This window comes from Cnephaeus nilssonii (assembly GCF_951640355.1).
Source record: "Cnephaeus nilssonii genome assembly, chromosome: 9".
Classification (NCBI taxonomy): Eukaryota; Metazoa; Chordata; class Mammalia; order Chiroptera; family Vespertilionidae; genus Cnephaeus; species Cnephaeus nilssonii.
The window spans coordinates 91,484,209-91,506,948 of record NC_137080.1 but is presented as its reverse complement, the minus strand read 5'-3'; the positions used below and the strand labels follow the sequence as shown (position 1 = coordinate 91,506,948).

General features: G+C 43.1%; 1 protein-coding gene across 1 annotated transcript in view; it reads right to left on the bottom strand.

Moving 5' to 3' along the window:
* SLC26A8 (solute carrier family 26 member 8) overlaps positions 1-22,740 on the bottom strand; it is a gene marked incomplete at both ends in the record, with an annotated part of 80,091 nt that overhangs the window by 647 nt on the left and 56,704 nt on the right. Inside the window, 10 exons of the mRNA XM_079781650.1 lie at positions 3,597-3,781; positions 3,880-3,934; positions 10,562-10,909; positions 13,935-14,066; positions 14,182-14,274; positions 14,674-14,743; positions 14,824-14,930; positions 16,236-16,331; positions 19,042-19,119; positions 21,904-22,017. Coding sequence (XP_079637776.1) covers positions 3,597-3,781; positions 3,880-3,934; positions 10,562-10,909; positions 13,935-14,066; positions 14,182-14,274; positions 14,674-14,743; positions 14,824-14,930; positions 16,236-16,331; positions 19,042-19,119; positions 21,904-22,017 — 1,278 coding nt within the window. The remainder of the gene's footprint in view (positions 1-3,596; positions 3,782-3,879; positions 3,935-10,561; positions 10,910-13,934; positions 14,067-14,181; positions 14,275-14,673; positions 14,744-14,823; positions 14,931-16,235; positions 16,332-19,041; positions 19,120-21,903; positions 22,018-22,740) is intronic.

Here is a 22,740-nt window from a genome sequence, read left to right as displayed (position 1 = left end):
GCTCAATCAATCCGTAACTCCTGATTTCTCTGGATTTTCTAACTAGCCTGAGTTTCACAGTCAACCTCTTGGCAGCATTCTGAAACATCCTGTCTCCTTGATATTACTTGTCTTTCCAGCCCCCTATAATCCTTAGCAGGGCATGTAAGGCCCTCGTGACGTGGCCTCTTGTCATCTTCTTTAGCTTCAGCTCCATCTATAGCCCCAACCTTTGCTCTAGCCATAAAACTAACCAAAGACGTCTGACTCCTGCTTACCTTTGCTCATGTGACTCCCTGTGTCTGCGTTGTCCTTCTCCATCTCAGCCACACACACTTATTCAATGCTCCAGATTCATATCAAAGATCACTAACCAGGATCTTAGCTTTGTGTTCCAACTGTGCCTCACTTACACCTCTATCATAGACCAGTAATGTACTGTCTTATTCATTTAAAAATATATCCCCCATTAGACTCTAAGCAGGGCCTGGTTCCTGATATGCCAGTCCCAGGCACTCTGCCTGTCATGTAGCAGATGCCTGGTAAGCTTTGGCAGCAGCATTCCACAGAATTAACACCTTTCATCCCTCCCGAAACATTCTTCTCTTCTTCCATATGACATTCTTTCGCTTTTCCTTCCTTCCTTGTTGCTTCTTCTTGGTCTTTCTGTTGTCTTCTCTACTTCTTCTGGACTTCTGAATGTTGGCAAACCCCAAGGCTTGACCCTGAGACCCTTCTCTTCTCCATCTACACTGTCCCCACAGGCGATTTAATTTAGTCCCATAATTTTTGTTACAGTAAAACCTCGATAATAACGAACTAATTTGGGCAAGGGGGTGCCCATTAAAGTGGGAAGTCCATTATATACTAAAATAGGTTTTCCCAATGCACATGTTAAAAATTTGACAAATTAGTTGGTTTACCTATTTTTACTTATTTGGACACATTTGTGTAATTAAAATTACTAAGTATGTATGAAAAGTTTAATTTCATAGAAAAATTTTCTATATGTATTACAAATGCACAAGCTGGGCTGTGGTTTAGCACATGTGGGAACATCGCCAACAGCCTGAAAACTGCTGTAGGAAGTCACACCAGGAGATAACAGAACCACTTACCGCGCAGTGCAGTGTGACCATGCGCTTTGTTCACCAGCGAGCAGTGACTCTTGGATTTAAATATGTAGACTATAGTTGTAGATATGTCATATTTATGCCAGCAAAATTACTACAGTGTTTTTTCCAACATTTGGCCTATTCACTAAAATTTGTTAAAAATAATAAAAAATAACCTGTTAATTTAACAATAACCAAATCTTGGTTATAAGCATTTTAAAATTAACAGGGTGTTAATGCTCACATATGACATATGGACTGGAAATTTTATCTGCTAAATCCAAAGTCCGTTTATCGAGGTCCACAAAATTGAGAGTTTACTGTACTATCTATGTGCTGCTGACTTTTTGGTTAAAACCCTTCCCCTGATCTGCTGGCTCATATATTCATTTCCACTCTTGACATCTCCACTTGGATATTTAATAGGCATCTTGAATTTAATACATTCGAATGGAACTTTTCCCCCTTCTAGTCTTCCCTAGTTTAAATGATAGGAAAAATTTGATATAGTCAATACCAAGTCTTAAGTTCTGACAAGCATGTTAACAAACTAGAAAAGTACTTTTAAAAAACATAGTAAATATAAAGTACATCTTAAGCCAACTATCACCACTATTCTTAATAAAGAGACATAAGAAGCTTTTCTCATTAAATTCAGGAGTAAGACAAGATTTGCCATTATCACTTAAGTTGTTCTGGGAAGGCTAGCTAATGCAATAATATGTGAAACTGAAATAATAATTCCAGCAATTGGAAAAGAAGAGATATACACTGAGTGGCCAGATTATTATGATCTCTGAACGCATAATAATCTGGCCACTCAGTGTATATTCTATATAATAAAAGGCTAATATGCAAATTGTCCCCTTGACTAGGAGTTCAACCAGCAGGCAGGCCAGCCAACTGCCCATGTCCCCTCTCCCTGGCCAGGCTGGCCCGACCCCACCCGTGCACGAATTCATGCATGAATTCTAGGCCTGGTGCATGAATTCGTGCACGGGTGGGGTCTCTCAGCCTGGCTGTCTTGCCCAGTCCAGAGGGAGGGACTGTGGGGGGTTGGCTGTGGGAGCACACTGACCACCAGGGGGCAGCTCCTGCATTGAGCATCTGCTCCCTGGGGGTCAGTGTGTGTCATAGCGACCCGTTGACCGGTTGTTCAGTCAACTGGTTGTAACGGTTGCTTAGGATTTTATATATATATAGATATATACTGAGTGGCCAGATTATTATGGGTTCAGAGATCATAATAATCTGGCCACTCAGTGTATATTATTTGTGGAAAATATTTTTTGTCTAGAAAACTCAAGAGAATTAATAATGAAACCTTTTGGACTAGTAAAAGATTCACAAAATGGCTAAATAATTTAATAAAAATCAATAGGTTTCCTTTATACCAGCAGTTACCAGTTAGAAAATATAATGAAAAAGATTATTCCTTTTAAATAGCAATAAAAATGTAAAAGAGAGACTATAAAGTACCTAGGATTTGTCTATATGAAGAAAGGCACAAAAATCTTACTATGAATACAGCATTAACAAAGACTAAATGTCAAGGTTGCCCATATAGAGAAATTATGTTCAAATCTAGCTATTGGGGAAAGCTATTCTGGATAGGCAGAGGCACCTAACCTATGAGACTTCTCAGCAATGGTAGGGAAATTCTTGGTAATACATTACTAAGAGGAAGAAAAGGGCTGTGTTTTACAAGCTTGGCTTTTACTTATTAACATTTTTATAAACACTTGTTACTCCAGTAATGTCTTTTTGTCATAAAAAACTCAAGCATTATTGAAATGTAGTAAGTTGATGAATCGGGGATTTAATTAAAAATAATTTCTACTCATTAAGTGAGATTTTGGTGCCCATCTGTGTTTTAATTTTCTTTTTGGGAGGAAACCTTCGCAGATACTGGTCTGAAAACACTGGGGTAAGCCCAGGTCTTTACTTAGTATTAACAAATGGCTAAATATTTTGGCTTGTATATCATTCTCCTTTGCATTTGGTCAGGTTGAGTAAATTATATTATTCACAATAGAAATATAGCCAAAGTGTTAGACTGGCAGATCTTTACCTCTGTAAGTTCATCAGTTTTACTATTCACCCCAAGGGTGGGGTGGGGAGGATTCTAAAGGCATAGATAGAGATGCTTACAATATTTAGTTATTGATATGGCATTGGCACTAACCTAGCTTTTGGTAAAAGGGCTCTTGAGGCCTCAGCGGGTTGGGTAACCCTCTCCAGTTGGGAAAGGGCCCTGGATGTTATCCAGATGTCATGGCAGTGGGTGAACCTGTGACTCAGGTCCACTGCTAGTTACCAACTGAAAAGGGAGCATTTCAACTTCGCAAAGTCTGGCACAGCCATACTCAATAAATGTTGAGTATACTCAAAACCCTTTCCTGGACGTGCTCCTCTCTGTCTGATCAGGTATCTTCCCCTTTCTCTCCCCCCACTTTTCACCCCCACCTCACCCCTCACCCTAGATGTTTCACATCATCCAACCTTATCTGTTTCTGAGTAGGTTTCCTGTATCACTGTCTCAGATTCATCCACGCTTAAATCGGAGGACTCTGGAAATTTCCTTGCCAAGGCAAACAGCACAGCATCATGGAGGGTGAGGAACAGTTGGGTCTTGGTGATGCCAGCATCAAAGAATTCATTCCTCTCAAAGGCCTTGACCACAGAAGCTACAAACCAAACCCAGAACACACACAGGGTCAGGCACTGGGGAGGAGAGCACCCAGGGTGCAAAACACAGCCCTCTTAAAAGGTGAAGCATACTCACAGTGAGTCCCTGCAATGAGCACCATAATGTTGGCATTGTGGAAGGCGTTGCACATCTGCAGGGAGGGAGTAAACCAGTGTTAGGGATCCCTACACTCCCTAGGAAAGTTAGCTGGGTTGTAAAGTCCCTTTGGTTATCCCCTTGTCTGGGGTAAATGTACCTTTATATCCAATTCAGCTCTGTAAACATTTGATGGGTAGACTTCTATAAGCTAGGAAGTGTCTAAAGTGCTGAGAATACAAAAGAGAATCAGACCATCTCATGTGGGGTGGGGAGTGAGGAGGAGGGTAGCCCATGGTCTCAAAGGGAAAACAGTTCACTTAAAGGGAGAATGTCAAGACTACTCATCCACAAATGGCACTGGGCAAATAGTGCTTCTACGAATATAGGGATGAATATATTCTTTCTGATTGGTGTTTTGGGATTCTAAGGATATATTCCTAGAAGTAGGATCACTGGGCCTTGGTGATGCCAGCATCAAAGATGTCATTCTTCTCAAAGGCTCTGACCACAGTTCCATTTTTAATTGTTTGAGGAAACTCCACACTGTTTTCCATAGTGGTTGTAGTAGTCTGCATTCCCACCAGCAGTGTACTAGGGTTCCTTTTCCTCCACATCCTCACCGGCATTTGTTGTTGATTTGTTGATGACAGCCATTCTGGCAGGTGTGAGGTGCTACCTCATTGTCATTTTAATTTGCATTTCTCTGATGATTAGTGACTTTGAGCATTTTTTCTTGGCATCTGTATGTCCTCTTTGAAGAAGTGTCTATTTAAGTCCTCTGTCTGTTTTTTAAGTGGATTGTTTGCCTTCCTTTTGTTAAGTTGTATGAGTTCTTTATTTTGTGGAAATTAACCCCTTATCAGATGTATCATTGCCAAATATGTTCTCCTATACAGTGGGAACCATCATTTTGTTGATGGTTTCTTTTGCTGTTCAGAACCTTTTTATTTTGATGTAGTCCCATTTTTTCCCCCTTTGTTTCCTTGCCCTAGGAGATGTATCAGCAAAAATATTGCTATGGGAGGAACCAAGATGGCGGCATAGGTAAGCGTCTGTACTTGCTGTCTCTCACAACCACATCAATACCACAACTAAACGGCAGAACAACCACCACCCAGAACCGCGGAAAGCCTGGCTGAGTGGAAGTTCCACAACTAGAGAGGTGAAGAAGGTACACTGTGACTGGTAGGAGGTGCAGAGGCGCCGAAAGTGCTGGCACCTGGGTGTGCTGCTCTTTTAATCGGGAGGGAGATACAAGCCTCCTCTTGCTCTGAACTCCAGTTCCGGGAGAGACTCTGGGGGATCCAGGCACATACGGGAAGAAACTGGACTGTCTGACATCGGGACAGGAACCAGATGGCAGCATTCTCTTAGAGGGGCTCGCAGAAATCACTGCTCTTGCACAGGGGCACTGGACGCAGAGAACCGGAGAACCAGGGACTTCTCTGGTTCAGGGCTGTTTCAGCCATTGCTGTTTTCTCTGCCCTGGTGATTCCCAGAGACCCTGCCCCCACCCAATTTACAACCCCACCCAAGCTGTGCGCATCAGCTTTTGCATATGAATGGCCTGTCCTTTTGCCTAAAACCTGTCAAACTGCAGCTGGGTCAGAGAGCCCCAGAGCTTCCAAAAGAATACCCAAGGCCCTGCCAGCCTTGCTTCACAGCTGGGCCTCCTCTGAGCACGTCCAAACCCCAAACAAAGAGGAGGAATCTGCAGATCTCTCTGTAGCTCCTGCTGGGCTGCCCCAGACAGTGGCTGACTTTGCACCTCCTGGGAGATCCAAGAGCCAGTGTACCCAGTGGTCAGAGAGAGACCATACCGGATTACAACTCTTCACATCCATAAGAGACACACTCAAGGGGCAGACTCAGTGAGCACCAAAGCCCCACTGAAGCAAGTCCTGCCCCATAAGGGTGTCTCCTGCACAACAGATCTTCCAGTGTAGACACAGCTGGTCATCACAGACAATTGGCCTGGAGGTCAATTCTTCCCAGTGACACCAACAGCAATCAAGGGTTAACTACAACAAGACTGTGCACACAGCCCACAAAGGGATGCACCAAGTGTGTCCACCTCAGGTGACTGGGAGGCTGAGCCACTGGGCCCTATAGGACACCTAGCACACAAAGCCACATATCAACTCTAGGAGACTTAGCAGCTACCCAGTACATAGAAACAAACACAAGGAAGCAGCCAAAATGCGGAGACAAAGAAACAAGTCACAAATGAAAGAAATGGATGAAACCAAAATACTGGGTATAGAGTTCAAAACCACAGTTATAAGGTTAGTCAAGAATCTTCTAGAAACCTCCGAGAAATTTAGTGAGACCCTCAAGGATATGAAAAAGGACCAATCAGAAATTAAGCATACACTCACTGAAATAAAGAATAATATACAGAGATCCAGCAGCAGACTTGAGGATCCCAAGAATCAAATCAAAGATATGAAATACGAAGAAGCAAAAAAAAAAACAAAAAAAACAAAAACAAAAAAAAACACACCCAACTGGAAAAGCAAAAAGAAAAAAGAATCCAAAAAAATATGAAGATAGCATAAGGAGCCTCTGAGACAACTTCAAGCATACCAACATCTGAATTATGGGGGTGCCAGAAGAAGAGAGAGAGCAAGATATTGAAAAGCTATTTGAAGAAATAATGACAGAAAACTTCCCCTACCTGGTGAAAGAAATAGACTTACAAGTCCAGGAAGCGCAGAGAACCCCAAACAAGAGGAATCCAAAGAGGACCACACCAAAACAAATCATAATTAAAATGCCAAGGGCAAAAGACAAAGAGCGAATCTTAAAAGCAGCAAGAGAAAAACAGTTAGTTACCTACAAGGGAATACCCATATGACTGTCAGCTAATTTCTCAACAGAAACTATGCAGGCCAGAAGGGAGTGGCAAGAAATATTCAAAGTGATGAATACAAGAACCTGCAACCAAGATTACTCTACCCAGCAAAGCTATCATTTAGAATTGAAGGTCAGACAAAGAGCTTCACAGATAAGAAAAAGCTAAAGGAGTTCATCACCTCCAAACCAGTATTATATGATGAAATGCTGAAGGGTATTCTTTAAGAAGAAGAGGAAGAAGAAGAAAAAGGTAAAGATAAAAATTATGAACAAAGTGACAACAAATACATATCTATCAACAAGTAAATCTAAAAATCAAGTGAAAAAAATCTGATGAACAGAATAAACTGATGAATATAATCAGGGGCATAGAAAGGGAGTGGACTGACAATTCTTGGGGGTAGGGGGTGTGGGAAGGTGCGGGAAGAGATTGGACAAAAATCTTAAACCTATGGATGAGGACAGTGGCGGGGGCGGGGGTGGGTAAGGGCATGGGGTGGGATGGGAACCAGGTAGAGGGGAGCTATGGGGGGGAAAAAAGAGGAACAACTGTAATAATCTGAACAATAAAGATTTATTAAAAAAATATTGTTACGACAGCTGAAGTGCCCATCAGTAGATGAGTTCATTAAAAAGCTGTGATACATTTATACAATGAACTACTATGCAGCTATAAAAAAGGAAGGATCTCTTACTCTTCGAGATAGCATGGAAGGACCTGGAGAATATTATACTAAGTGAAATAAGCCAGTCAGAAAAAGACAAGTATTACATGATCTCACTTATATGTGGAATCTAATGAACAAAATAAAGTGACAAACAAAATAGATGCAGAGACATGGAAACATGCAACAGAATGGCGAATCTCAGAAGGAAGAGGTGCGGGGATGGGTGGGAAGAGGTTAACCAAAGAACATATATGCATAACCCATTGACACAGACAATAGTGTGGTGAAGGTCTGGAGGATGGGGAGCTGGGATCAGGGTGCAGAGGGTCAATGGGGGAAAATAGGGGACATCTGTAATACTTTCAATAATAAAGATAAGCCCGGCCAGCATGGCTCAGTGGTTGAGTATCAACCTATGAACCAGGAGGTCACGGTTTGATTCTCAGTCAGGGCACATGTCTGGATTGCGGGCTTGATCCCCAGTGTGGGCGGGGCATGCAGAAGGAGGCCGATCAATGATTCTCTTTTATCATTGATGTTTCTGTCTCTATCTCTCCCTTCCTCTCTGAAATCAATAAAAATATATTTTAAAAAATAATAATAAAGATAAATTTCAAAAAAAAAAAGAGAGAGAGAGAATGTCACATGAGTACAGTACTAGGATAGGGACAGGCACAGGTGTGATGGAAACACACTGGACAGTCCTCAAGAACACTAACTATATCTCTGGTGATTGGTGTTTGTTTGCATGTGATCCTCTTCTCCATAGAGTTCACTAAGCAGGGGAGCAAAACATGGCCGGGAGACGGTCAAATGATACAGTAGGAAATGGAATTCAAGGAGCCTGAGGATCGTATTCAGAGCTGCTCTGCAAAGTTGCATTTGATTTTAGTAAAACATCAGAAATATAGTGGTATCAGATTAATAAGCATCTGACATTGACCTCAACTTTACTTTAGCCAATATATACAGTATGCTCTGGGGCAATGAATAAAGTTCAATACAAAGCAAGTCAATTAAACTTAATACTCTAAGATTAAATAGACCAATCCTGAGCACTGAGTTAAAATGTGAAACCAAAACACAAAACAACTAAAACAAGACAGACTCTACTTCTTTCACTTTCAAGAGGAAACAAGAAAGTCATTCTTGATCACATGGTAAATCATAAAGTCATTTGGTAAAGAGCCACAATGGGCATACTCTAAATGACAAGCAAATGAAATCCCATGAATCAGGGAGAAGCTTAAATTGAGTGGTTATCTCTAGTGAGAACGGCTGGGGGTTTTCTTAAGTTTTCAATTATAATATTTGAAATTATTTCCTCCAATATGGCAGCATAGAACAATTACAAAAGGAATGAAGAAACCTGTATTTTTAAAGTGTAAAAGTGCACCGTGAATCTAAAGGCTGTAAAGTAAAGGTAGGGGTCTGATACAGAGCCTCCATGTTGGGGCTGGAGCAGAAAGTCATCAGCATAGGCAGCTGTGGATGGGTCATGCCTAGGACCAGACAGCAAGAGAGGAGGTGGTGGAGGAGAGGACGGAACAAATGCTCTAAGTTCCAGTGATGGGCATGCCAAATACTAACTGTGAGCCCAGGACTCTTAGGGAGAAATATGGCTTGTCTCTCAGGGCTGTGTGGGAATTAATGGGATCATGTATATAAATGTACCCACTCAACGTGGCATACAGTAGGCACTTGATAATGTAAGAAGAATGAACTCTAAAGTAACAAGCCTGCGAGAAGAGAACAGCCCAGTAGGACGACCTAAGATGAAAAAGTCCACAAGATGACATTATCATATACTTGAATCTGAAAATGGAGTGGAAAAAAGGGTCTCATGGATGGGAAGCATTAATCTCTCTATGCCTCTCATTTTATAAATGAGGAAACCAAGACTGGATATAAGTTAGTGAGTTACCCCTGGTCAGATGAGCAGAAACCAGGGCAGAGCACACATCACAGACCACCCACCAGAGTTCTTACTGCTTTGAGAAGTGTCCTGTTGCCTCAGGCCAAGGAGGAGCTGGACTCACTTAAGAGAGAATCATTTCCTTTAGGAATAAGAAGGTTTGATGATATAGGATCCTGGAATTAAAGGTGGAAAAGCAGCCACAGGAGCCTATCTCAAGAAAAGGTGGAAGTAGTCAGAGCCAGGAAGTGGGCGTTCAGGATGTTTAAACCTGAGCCATCGCCAACTGGGGCAAAGAGAGAGAGAGGGCTGGAAACTGAGATAAGCTGGCTGAAAAAAAGATACTGTGCTATGAGACATTGAGCAATAAAACCAACATGGTTAGTTGTGCATCTCCACTGTCCATAGTGTGTAAGAAAGAGAAATGAGAGCTGTCAGAGAAACCAGAGTGGGAGAGAAGTCAGGACCTAGGGACACAGACTTTTTCTTTTAATTGATTTTTTTTTTTTTTTTAGAGAGAGAGGTAGGGAGAGAGAGAGAAATATCAATCGGCTGCCTCCCACAAGCACCCTGACCAGGGATTGAACCCATACCTGGATATGTGCCCTGACTGGAATTGAACTGTCAATCTTTGTTGTACGGGACAACACTTTAACCAACTGAGCCATATCGGCCAGGGAAGAGACACAGCTTTTGAAGGAAAATTTTTCCCTGCTCTTATCACCCAAAGATACAGGCAATGAAGAGAGAACTGAGGATGATCCTACAGGTACTGGACCAGACAGCCTCAAGCCCCAGGCTTGGGGCGTCTTTTAATCACAACTTCTTCAAATTTGAGTGCCTCTTACAATGAGCAGCTGAAGAGAGGAGAATTCTTGGTGAGCTTTGTTCTGTAGCATACAGACCTATTCTTTAAGATTTGCAGCTAACTCCTGGGTACACTAGGAGTTGCTGGGTGAGGCACAGATTGCTGTTTCAATGGTTTTAAGAGTTTCCCATTTTTCATCCCTCAAACAATAATATGCTATGCTTAGGTAGCCACCCTAGTTCAATAAATCAGAGTTGGTTAATTTTCTATTTATTCTGGTTGACCTTGAACTATCTTCAGTGTCCAAATTTCTAGTGGCCCAGGAGTCACATAGTAGCTGATCAGTGACTAATAGGACTCAGTCAGGGTGGGGCTTAGAGGGTGGTGGTAGGTGAGGATCAGAGCGCTTGTTAAAGCCACCTCAGTACCTACCTGTCTTAATACGACCACAGCCTGTGCATCCACAAAATGTACCATGGAGAAATCCAGGATGACGGTGTGGGTGCTGGGTACAAAAGACGATTCTGATCTAGTCCTGACCTGACTTCCAGAAGCATCAGGCGGTGGCCTCGAGATGTTTCTAGAAGGTTTAATAGGAACCCAAACATCCTCATAGCTTTGCCCTTGATTTTTCTGAAATGTGGAAGACACTGTGTAGGGTATTTGTTCATCAGATGAATATCGGCTCGTGTTCCCACTGTCCATACGTGTGCAGCGAACCAGGCTCATAGAGGATGGATGGGAGTCCTGTTTAGTTTCATATCGCTCGATGTAAACAACCTGGGACAAGAGTTAGGGGAGGGCTGTGAAAAGACTCAAACAAGGATGGGAAATGCTTGCAACTATGCTGTCTCTGTCTACTAACTCCCACCCTCTCCCTCAGGAAACTTCTGCACAGACCAGGCAGCTACAGCTTTTCCTTGGGTATTTCACGTCACTTCAAGCTCCCGACTGAAAAAAACGACATTCACCATTCCTTATCCTCATCTCTCACAAGCCCCACTCTCCCCAACTTCCCTACGCGCACTAATGACATTATCATGGTCCTAGTGAGCTGGAGTGAAAAATCATCTTTGATTTATTCTTTTCCCTCATCCCTGGGTTCTAATTAGCCTCCAGCGCCTTCTAATGCTTTGAAGTATTTCTTCCAACAGTCCCTTTGCTCAACACCGCCTTCTTTTATCAGCGACACGGTCTTCTGTCAGACTTCCTTACAAAGACAAAAATGCCTTGAGCAGGGCTGTCATTACCTCTCACCCCTCTCGGCTCCTCGCAGGCCTGGAGCCTGCACAGCTTCAGGACCCTGCGCAGCACCCAGAGCACAATGGCATGCAAGACACAGGGACCAGTTTCTACCTAGGGAACGGGCACGTGTCCATTCAAAAGATAAATAACAACGTATATGAATAAGAACTCTTCGACCCATGGGAAAATGGGAATAATTTATATGCTAACGTGGTATAATTTGGGGTGATGTTTCTTTAAAAATATTGTTCTAATGATGTTGTTTATAAAATAAAATTTAAAAAATAGAAAAAAACTGTAAGGTAAAAACTATATAAGGTAGTGGATATTGTACAGCAAAAAAAAAGAAAACGTGGTGTGGATAGATAATAACATTCCAGCTCAAAGGAGAGAGCTGTTCCCCAAGGCTTCTAGGTCACCGAGGCCAGGCCTCTGGGGCACAGCTGTGGACTGACTCAGGGGCGGGAGGTGCACGATCCCTAGGCAGGGGAAACCTCTAAGAGCCTTCCTTCTCTCTCCTTCATCTACTCTGCAGCCCTGGCCTTCAAGGGCTTTCATAATCCACTCGTGCTGTGACTGCCTGAACTTAGTCCCCAGATCAAGCCTCTTACCCCGAGGACCCCATACTTAATGTGACCTTGGTGTCTTTGTGCAAGCCTACCATGGACTGGGAGTCCTCTTTTTTCCTACCTGACAGAAAGCCACATTTCTCTCTCCTGTCCAGCTCAAACCATTGCTACCAAAGTTTCCCTGACTTTTTGAGCTCATGCTGATCTCTCGTTACCTAGAGTCTTAGAGTTGTTAGAATCTAAACACACAATCTCAAACATAATAATATACTGCATAGTATGGTTTACTATCCTATTTCATCAATTTTAAGAGGCATCACCTCTTTCTGTATTCTCAAGAAAAAAAAAATACTGCAAATTAAACTAAGACTTGTCATCAACTTCACAATGCATCCAAATTTCAGAGATGTGAAAAAATGTCTATCTTAGGATTGATAAAACACAACAATGGCCTTAAATGTCACATTAATAGAGTCATCTCCCTAGTTTGATTTAAATCTCTATGAACTGCTTTAAAATAATCCTGTGATTTTGGGGAGTACAGATGGGTGGGGTATAGATGAAACAAGACTGGCTATTAGTTGTTGAATCTTCAAGTGGATGATAGGTGCACAGAGGCTCATTATATTTGTCTCTACTTTTGTATATGTTCAAAATTTTCCCTGAAAAAACCTTTTTTAAAAAGAACAACCTGGATGGACCTTGAGGACATTATGCTAAGTGATATACTCCAGCAACAAAAGGACAAATACTGTATGATTTCAGGGATATATGAGGTGCCTGGATTAGTCAAATTAATAGAAACAGAAAGTAGAATGGTGGTTGCCAGGGGCTGAGTGGAGGGGGAATGGGAGGTGTTACTTAACAGGTACTGAGTTCCAGTTTTCCAAGATGAAAAAGTTCTAGCGATAGAGGACAGTGATGATTACACAACAGTGTGAATGGATTTAACAATACTGTACACTTAAGTATGGTTAAGATGATATATTTTATGTTACGTATTTTCTACCACAATGAAAAAGAAAAAAAAAGAAGCCAGAGACCCTTAAAAATTCTTTTTCTTTTTCAGAGTGTCATAGTTCTGGGCACATATAGGAGCTTTATAAATACCAGATGATCATACTCTACTCTCGAGTGCACTTGCTGATGTCCCATGAATGCTCTTTGCAATACTCAGTGCGGTGTGGATATCACTTAAAAATTAATAGAGAGTTAATTCTGTCCTCTTGGCAAGAAAGCTGGTATTTTCAGGGAGCTCAGTAGAACCTACACTCATTAGGGTGTATAGCAACCAGAGTGGGTGACCAAAGTGAGTGCCTGGTGTTTGCAGGGGCCTGCGTAGGAGGGGGACAGGAGGTATTGCGTGTGGGCATCCATCTGTGTGTGTGTGTGTGTGTGTAGATAGAGCTGCCCCTCCTAAGTGTGGGTGTAGACTGGGAAATGAGCAGGGGAAAAGGAATATTTAGATCAAGACTGAGTTGGAAGTAATGAACACTTAGTTCAGCAGCTGAAATAACCTTCAGATGCTGTAAAACCCCCCTCTGTGCTTGTCTGCCCCTTACTGCCCATCGTCACCGCCTTGGGCCAGGCAGATGGCAGGAGATCCTGGAGAACCCAGCCACCTTGGCCCTCCCCTAGTGGGAATTATAAGACAATCTTTAAGTCCCTTATTTTCAGAAAAATAAAGTCAGGCAGCTAAAGGCCTGGGAAATAAGCACAGCTAGGGAATTACTGTCTCTAACCATTGAGTAGGGACTCAAGAGTCACCATCGCTTCCTACCTGCTTTCAGTTCAAGATCTGACCCTCAAAGGGGAAGCCATGTCTTCATTTCTGAGTAGAACTCTTTAATTTCTAATTACCTGTTGTCCATCTAAGAGTCAAAATCCCTGAGGGGGGGTTTCTTTTCTTTTCTTAAGACGACAACAACTAGCTGCTCTTGTACTTCTTTATAAAACGTAGAGGGAAATGCAGAAAAGAAGAGGTTGCTAACCCTGGGTGGCGGCTCCAGTTCATCACAGTCGCAGTAACACTGACAGATCCTTCCTTCGTGCGGGCCATCTCCACTGTTAGTAAACAGCCCGTGCACCTCTTCCTCTTTCAGAGGCACGCGTATCATTTCAACCTGAGAGGCAGAGGGAGGCTTCAGTGTGGGTGGGTAGATGGCAAGCGGCAGGAGAGAGGGCCCCTTGGGGAGGCGAGGGGAGCAGGTGGAGAAGAGTGGGGAGGGCAGCCCTTACCTCCTCCAACAGCTTGTTCTTCAAGTCGTACACGTTTACAAAGGTGATGGAGTTGCAGCACTGGAAGATTTTCACCCCAGGAAAGGTCAAGATCTGCAAGACAAATGTAAAGTTCAGAGAAATTTCTCAGCTCCTTCGTGGGGGGAGGAAAATTCTTCAGAACGTCCTAAAGACTATATTCTTCTTTATAAGAGGCAAGAGCCAGCAAGGTCCTTTCTCCCATTTTCACCCCTGCTTTTCCTGCTTTCTTCTTTTCCCCTCCATTTCCTCACTCCCCTCTTTTGGCCTTCCACCCCCTAAAGTACATTTTAAAATTATCCTTAACTGGCTGCGGGACTCTAGGACTTACCTGCCTCTTTAAGCGCCCACCCCTACCATTGTGCATCCCCCTCCCCACCTTTGTCCAGCATGTCTGTAGTGCAGCAAACAACAGCAAAGGGATTTTGTAAAAAATCTTTTAGGCAAAGAAGTAGGACTGGTTTGGATTCTTACCTCCCGATAGTCATGGATGCTTCTATAAATGTTGGTGTTAGGGATCTGACCCAGGAGGAGAATCTTAGTTCTGAAAGGAAATGCGTTTGCCTTTAGGTCCTGGTTGCCTTGCCTGCCATGGCTAAGCTTCTATTACCCGAGACTAAGTACCTGTGTGACTGGATGGTGATCATGAAGAAGGCAAAGGCTACTGAAACAAGGAGTCCGATGTCCAGTCCCAGGACAATTGCAGCTATGAATGTCATCATCCAAATAATCTTACCGGAAGAAGGGAAAAGGAAGACCATGTAGCAAGCAGAGATGAGAAAATCAGCAGTCCTATCTCTCAGCTCGCCCTCTCCCTCTCCCTCCTGACACCTGGGATTTAGAGGACAAATTAAACAGCCGCGTGAACTGATGCCATCACAAAGGGCTGGCCCAAGGCTGCCGAGCACTTCTTCCCTGCCTCCGTGGTCAGTTCTCACTTCAGTTCTCTCTTGAACCTTTCGTTTCCTCGCGTGTAACATGGGGGTCTTAATGTCTACTTTATAGGCTTTGCTGGGATTAGAAATGCGATTTGTAAAGCAACCCCGAACACTCACCAAATGGCAGTTGCTATTTTAAGACCTGTAAGAGTTATTGGGAGTCTCGGACATCACTCTCAGCAGGAGACTTGGCTTTAACCTTCACAGAAGACAGGCTGACACTCCCCCAAATGGTTACCTCCCCGCCCCTGCCACCTGTGAGTCAGTTGGAGGTGCTCCTCTCCTAGAACCAGAAGCTCTGCCCGGCTCTGGACCACACACCCTCTCAGCGCCTCAGGGACCCGAGTCCAAAAGTAGCCCCTTCACATCTCTTTGCCTCTGTTGGGTCCTTCTCCCCTCATCACATCCCCATCTTCTATTTCCTGCTGTTTCCCCTCTCTGTCCCCTAGCTCTGTGCTCGAAAGAGGAGGAGGGCGCTCCGTCAGTTCCTCGGGGAGGACACCTCCCTTTCTTTATTTTTTAAATATATTTTATTGATTTTAGAGAGGAAGGAAGGGGGAGAGAGATATAGAAACATCAATGATGAGAGAATCATTGATTGGCTGCCTCCCGCACACCCCCTACTGGGGATCAAGCTCACAACCCAGGTATGTGCCCTTGGCCGGAATCGAACCTGGGGCCCTTTAGTCCACAGGCTGACGCTCTATCCATTGAGCTAAACCAGCTAGGGCGACACCTCCCTTTCTTATTAGGATTTGTGTCTCCGGGTTAGAAGTCAATCAAATATGCAAGGCATGACAAACTCTTGTTACTAAATTTGTATATAACTATAACCACTTAATTATTTCTTATTTAATTTTGCGTAGTTGGAGTGAGGTCTCGGTATTTCTTTGCATCAACAGCTTTGACTCCTTATTTGAAGCAAAAGTAAAGTATAGGCATCAGAGTTGCTAGTGTCCTTCATGTTGATTCCTTTGTTCTCTTTCCCTCTGTCCAACCTTCCCCTGCCTCCGCCCCTGCCCCTGCCCCTGCCTCCGCCCCTGCCCCTGCCCCTGCCCCTGCCCCTGCCCCTGCCTCAGCCAGTGCATTTACACTCACAGAGTCATACTGGCTCTGCCTCCACAGGCTGGGTAGGTAGTAAATATTTTCAAGGAAGGGTAGGACGTTGCTCACAATAATACCAGCCAGCACAGCCTGTGGGGAAAAGGGTGGACGTACAAAATTACTCATGGTTGTGCTATTTAATAAAAATTCAGACAACCTAATTTTCTTTTTTTTTTCTAATAATCTAATAATCAGAAAATAACGAAATAAGTTGTAGTATGAGCTATCATGCTATATATCAAATACAAACAAGAATACAAAGTTGTATGCCCAGTTAGGTTGAAACTATGCAAAGTAATATCAATTCATAGAAAATAGTATTGATCAGATATATGCCAAAATGTTAATAGTGGTTCATTTGTAAAGGTGGATGACATTTTTATCTCTTCTGAATTTTCAAAAGTTTTTAAAAATAGGCTTGTCTACTTTTCTAATGGAAAAAAGGTTTCTTAAATATGAGAAAATGAAAATTTATACTCGGATGTAAAAATCATCAGGGCTTTCAAGTAGAACTAAGCTACTTTAAGAAACACTTTCTTGTGTTTATGAAGTCTCAGCATTTCCCTGTCACCCTCTCCTCTGTATGCTCTGCCTGGGAGTTAGAACTGACCCTACCACCAGGATGGCTGGATCCAAGCTTAGTCTGGATTTCTGAGGTCACTCAGTGACCAGTTGGACTCAACAGTGGAGGAAGGAAGAGCAAAGATGAAGTTAGCAGAAATTACTTCTTTTCCATTTTTATCTTCTTTCCAGTCAGGAATCTCCAAACTTTCTGCAATTTGCAGGGAGATGTGGTGGAAAGGAAAAGAATCTCAACTTCATAGGGTTTTTGCAAAATGTTTGGCTTGAGGGAAGGCGTGTAAAGAGGAAACATATATTTTCATAAAACAATATACAATAAAAATTACCTTCTGAATATTAAGGTTAGAGATGCTCATGTGTAAAGAAGAATTAATCTCAGGTATAATTTCCATCATCCAAGAGATAACAATTACTAACATTTTGGTATGTTCTATTTTTTTCCTCACACAAATCGAAGCAATATTGAATACACTGTTTTGTATCATGTTTTCTAAATTTTTGTATTGGTCCCCTTGCTAAGTAACCGAGATCCTAGCCAGGATGCACCAACAATTCTTCCAATAAGGGTTTTGCCACAAGCTATTCATAGCCTTTCAAGGAAGGAAGCAATGTTTAATGCTCATAGAGCCTCATCGGTATAGTACTCAGATGCTCCACTGGACAGATTTTCTTACCCAGAAACACCCTAACCAGATGCTGTAAAAATAATGTGACATAACATGGGGAGCCAAAAGCAGGGGTTGTTCTCTCTCTAACATATCTGCAATAAAGGAGTGCTACCTACTTTTATCACTAGCCTTCAATGAATTCTGACAGATTTTTACATGTTTGGAGTTTTGAAACATTCTGATTCTTCTAGCTATAAAGCAAAAAAAAAAAAAATAAAAAAAAAAAAATAACTCTGTTAAAAGTAAATTAGTGAGTGGCTTTGCTAAAATAGACTCCATAGTGATTGCACCCAAGGTGCTATACAAACTCAGTTCTGGAGATGACTTCTGCTGGGAATCAGAGGACAGCTCCTGTGATAAGCACAAGCTTAACCCCACCCCCAGGCATTGATTCCTTGGCTGGGGTCCAAGGTCCCTGAATCACAAGAACAGAGGGCAGTCAGAGCCTGGAGGTAGCCTGCTCTGTGGCAAACTGATATTCACCAGGTGCAATGGACATGTTCAAAAAGGATGGAGGTAATGGCCCGCTGGTGTGGCTCAGTGGTTAAGCGTCGACCTATGAACCAGAAGGTTACGGTTCAATTCCCGGTCAGGGTTGTGGGCTTGATCCCCAGTGTGGGGCATGCAGGAGGCAGCTGATCAATGATTCTCTCTCATCATTGAGGTTTCTATCCCCCCCCTCCCTTCCTCTCTGAAATAAATAAAAATATATTTTTTAAAAGAAGAAGGTAGGGTAACATTTACAACCACTCCAGCTTCAGGACTGCCACCTCAGCGTGTAACCAAGCTGCAACACGAAGAAGGAAACCTCCTCCCACCTCCCTTAGTACTTATCTAGAAATGGCTAACGGGAACATTAAAGAAATTTAAAAGGATGTCATGGTCACTGAGCATTGATCTCTACAAACTGATTATAGCCAGGAATTAATGCACCTGGAATCTCTCAATGCACGGTGGTTGGTCTCACAAAAGGGCAGAAATGGCACCTGAGCATATAGGAGCACCCTAGCTGAACACAGTTATAACTCAACGGTCAGGCCTGCCTTCTCGTATTGTAAGCTAGCCAGAGCCAGTGGGAAGCAGGCGAGGGGTTGAGTGCACATGTGTGCAAAACAAGGCCCTCTGCAAGCGGTTTGGGAAACCAGATGGCACGAATGTGCACTGAGGGGCTAAGCCTGTGATGGTAACGGGCGTTCTGGCATCCGAAATCTGTGTTGGTCTCTTTAGCTGAATCCTTACTGTAAAGCTTACTTTACAGCCTACCCGATTAAAAGAAGATTAATGAGAATAATAACAATAATGGCTAATGTTTCTTGAGTGCTAATTATTAGCTCAACGCTGTTCTCTCTATATTATGTATGATATCTTATTTGAATCCCAATCCTGAGAGGTAGATGCTATTATTTTGAAGGAAAGGCACTATTATTTTAGAGAGAGGCCGGGGCAGGCCGTGGGGGCATGCTGAGTGCAGTTCTGCTCAGAGATACCCACCAAGATGCAATCTGGACACTGGGCTTTCTGGGCTTGGTTATTCGATCAGTTCCACTTACATTTGGCAGTTCGTAGAAAAAGGATTCCACCTTCACCATCAGGAGCAGCATCAAGCCTGCTCCTACCAGAGATGCAAACTGAGGAGACAGAGCCGGTTAGAGAGAGACCATCAGGATCATACTGGTCCCTGCCTGCAACTGAGGCTTCTGCTTGGTGAGAAGCATGTCCGTTTTTCTTAAAAGGAACTGAGTGAGACCATCCAGCATTAAGTGCATTTTTGTTGACCTGACACTGTCCAGTCTTGTCAAAGGGCTAACCACATGCTAGGTACTCCACACGTTCTCGCGGAGTGAACCCATGGATGCTTTCTAAAGGTCCAAATTGTCCTGGGTGTTTCATCTTTATTGCCTTAGCCTTTTGCTGCGAATCCAGAGTCTCCTAAACCCCGGCTTGCGCTCCCTCCTCACTCTAACCCCTCCTTGGACAGTTTAGAAAAGCCCTAGTAGAGCCATCACTGTCAGCCCTGAAATCACAAGCATTCCTCCTCCCATAGCAATAAACACCCCTCACTCTGGGAGCGTGAGACAAGGCAAGGAGGCCAGGGCTTGGGAAGCAGGGAGTGAGGAGAGGAGCCCACACAGGGAGCACAGTGGTCTGCAGGGAGTGGCTATAGGGTTAAGCCTCAGACTGACCTGTGGCAGAGCCACAAACAAGTCCCAGCATAGAGGGCAGAGCCCTCTTAGCATAATTAAGCTTGACCTTATGAGCTCCCTAGATCCTTCCTGGGTAGCTAATGGGCTGTGGGAGGTGCAGCAAGTGCTGCCAAAACAAGTGAAACTCACAAGAACATTGTAACTATGGTGACCACTACCTTGTTGACCTCTGACTATAAAATAAAGCATCAGCTTGCAGTCTGGATCTTTTCTCTGTGGCCTTAGGCAGGCACAGGAGATCCGCCTAGACCCAGCTTATTCTCTTTGTCTGTCTTTTCTATGTCCTTCGCTGCCCTCCCTCAGGCTCGCTGAACCCTTGGCTGTGCTGGCACGGCACAGTGGTCAGGACTGAATAAGTAGGAAGACGGACCAGGAACAGCCCAACTGGCCACAAGCCCAGGGCTCTTCACATCCCCTCTGCTATGGGCCTGCCAACACGTCCGGCCCAGGCATGGCTGGAGAGCTGATAGGTTTGGGTGTAACGAGTAAAGACAAGTGGATTCTAGACTGGGAAAAAGTAAAGAGAAATCCAAACACTTATACGCAGTTTGTATTCATGGCAGACAAAAAAATAAAGCTGCCCTGGTAGCAGGTCATGTCTGAGAGGTTCAGAGCCAGACCTGAGCTTGTCTGCAGGCCTGGGGAACGTTGAAGAAATAGAGGAGCTCTTGGGCAGAGTGAATCAGAAGGCCCCAGGGGAAGTGGTGAAGAGAACACCCACTGCTGTGGGATGAAGAGGCTGCGCCAGTCTCAGAGGCCTTTGCCCGTCCAGATCAGAAACCAAAGTGGAGGCTCCAAGGGTAGCTCCAGTGTAGGGCGGGGGCCGGCAGCATTCTCTGCTTGAACCAGTGATTTGCACTGGGCAAGTCAGGGTCTCCGGGAAGAGTTTACCAGCATCCCCAGAGGCATGCCTGCCACCAAGGGTCCCTGTGCCGCACAGAGAGATGCCATTGGCAGGAGGGTGTGTGGCGTGGGACAGCAATGCAGCAGCAGAGAACAGGATGGGACCAGGGGCTGCCTTGAGGCAGGCACTTTGTCCAGCAGGCACTGGCAAGTCCCAGGCTGAAATGAAGGCCTTCCTCCTTCCCTCCATCTGGACATATCTAACCCCCTTCAGTAGTCCACAGAAGTCCCACTTCCTCCATCACTCTCCTTGCAAAATTTATGGCACTTTTCACTTATTGTACTTATTCTGCACTTAATTTTACTTGCACTCTGATTTAGTTTTTTCTAATTGTGTGCGTCTTTTCTCGCCAAGTTTGTGCTTGTATACTGAATCAACAAAGTGTGTTGTCAAAAATTACTGGGAACTAAAACCCGGAATTGCCATCTCCGTTTCTTATAAAACCCTCTCATTATGATTTCAAAGTTCTTTCACCCTTGCATAGAACATCCTTCTTTTTACATAACCCAACTTCCTTATTTCTGGTAAAGAGTGGAAAAGGGCTACTCCTTAAAGCCAGTGTCTGGCAGAGGCTCTATGACAATGAAGCTCAGTCCACATAGACTGATATGAATGGTCTTACTAGACACATGCTCTTGTTCCTGCCTAATCTTCTGACTTTTATGAGCTTTCACCTTATATTTCACAAATTTAGCCATGGAATGTGACACTTTACCTTTCCCCACTAAAATTTAGTGTTGATTCTTCTGACATTTCTGTTTCTGACCTGAAGAGAGTCTGACCTAGATAATTTTCTATCATACAAAGGTAGAATGATCATAAATTCCCAAGGCTCATCTAGACAAAGACCTCACTCTATCATAAAAGCCCCTTGCCATACGCTTTGAGGAAGCCAGGAAAGTTTCTGGTTTGGCTGCCAGGATAGAGAGAGTTGAATTATTGCTTTCCCAGAATAGGACTGAGAATACATCTCCCATAAAAAAATAAGTTTATAGGTGACTGTTAGTTCACCTGAAATATTATCTTTTGGGTTACATGGAAAACGGTTGTGTGTGTTTGTTTGTTTTTGTGAACTTCTCACGTAGAATAAGACTTCTATAGAAAATGACTTTCAAGTTCCATATTGACAAATGCCTTTTAAGACAAAAATCTAAACAAAAATGAAGGGAAACATGAGATCCTCCCCAACAAGTATAACATTGAAATAGCAATGCGATTAAACTAATGTAACCCCTTTCTATGAAAATATACGAATAGACATCAATATTTTTAAATGCTAGAGATCAAATTCTATTTCAACATACCTGTTGTCTTCCTCCAGATTTATCCTGGATCACTGTCCTGATAATAGCACCAGTGAACACACAAGATCTAAAAAATGAGCTGACGACATTGCAAATGCCAATGGCTATTAAGTCCTATAAAGAAATGGCAAACAATTTAGGCCCACTATTTGTTGAAGAAATGCTGATTTAAGTTTGAAATGAAGGCATACTGTCTGTTTCTTGTGCATGAGAATAGGTTGTTTATATCATTTCAAATAACACGGAAGTATTCTTAGAAGAAACAAAGGATGGCAAATCTGATTTCTAGATTAGGTTGAAACTTCATTTTAGTTAGTGATCACAAGGAAAGCACTTTTTCAAGTGAGAAAATGAGACTTTTGCCTTATTCTCTCTCTCATGATCAGTAGGACTTAGAATGATGGAGAGAACACAGTCCTATTTTTCCCTCTTCCTTCTAAACCAGTGGTTCTCAACCTTTCTAATGTCGTGACCCTTTAATACGGTTCCTTATGTTGTGGTGACCCCCAACCATAAAATTATTTTTGTTGCTACTTCATAACTTGAGAACCGCTAGCAGGGTCGCCTAAGACCATCAGAAAACACAGGTATTTACATTACGATTTATAACAGTAGCAAAATTACAGTTATGAAGTAGCAACGAAAATAATTTTATAGTTGGGGGTCACCACAACATGAGGAACTGTATTAAAGGGTCGCGACATTAGAAAGGTTGAGAACCACTGTTCTAAACTATCCTAAAGGTAAAAGTGAGACACCGCATGCATCCATATTTCCTTTTTGAGTACTAGGGAAAGTACTGAACTCAGAATAGTTGGAGATATTAAAAAAAAAAGA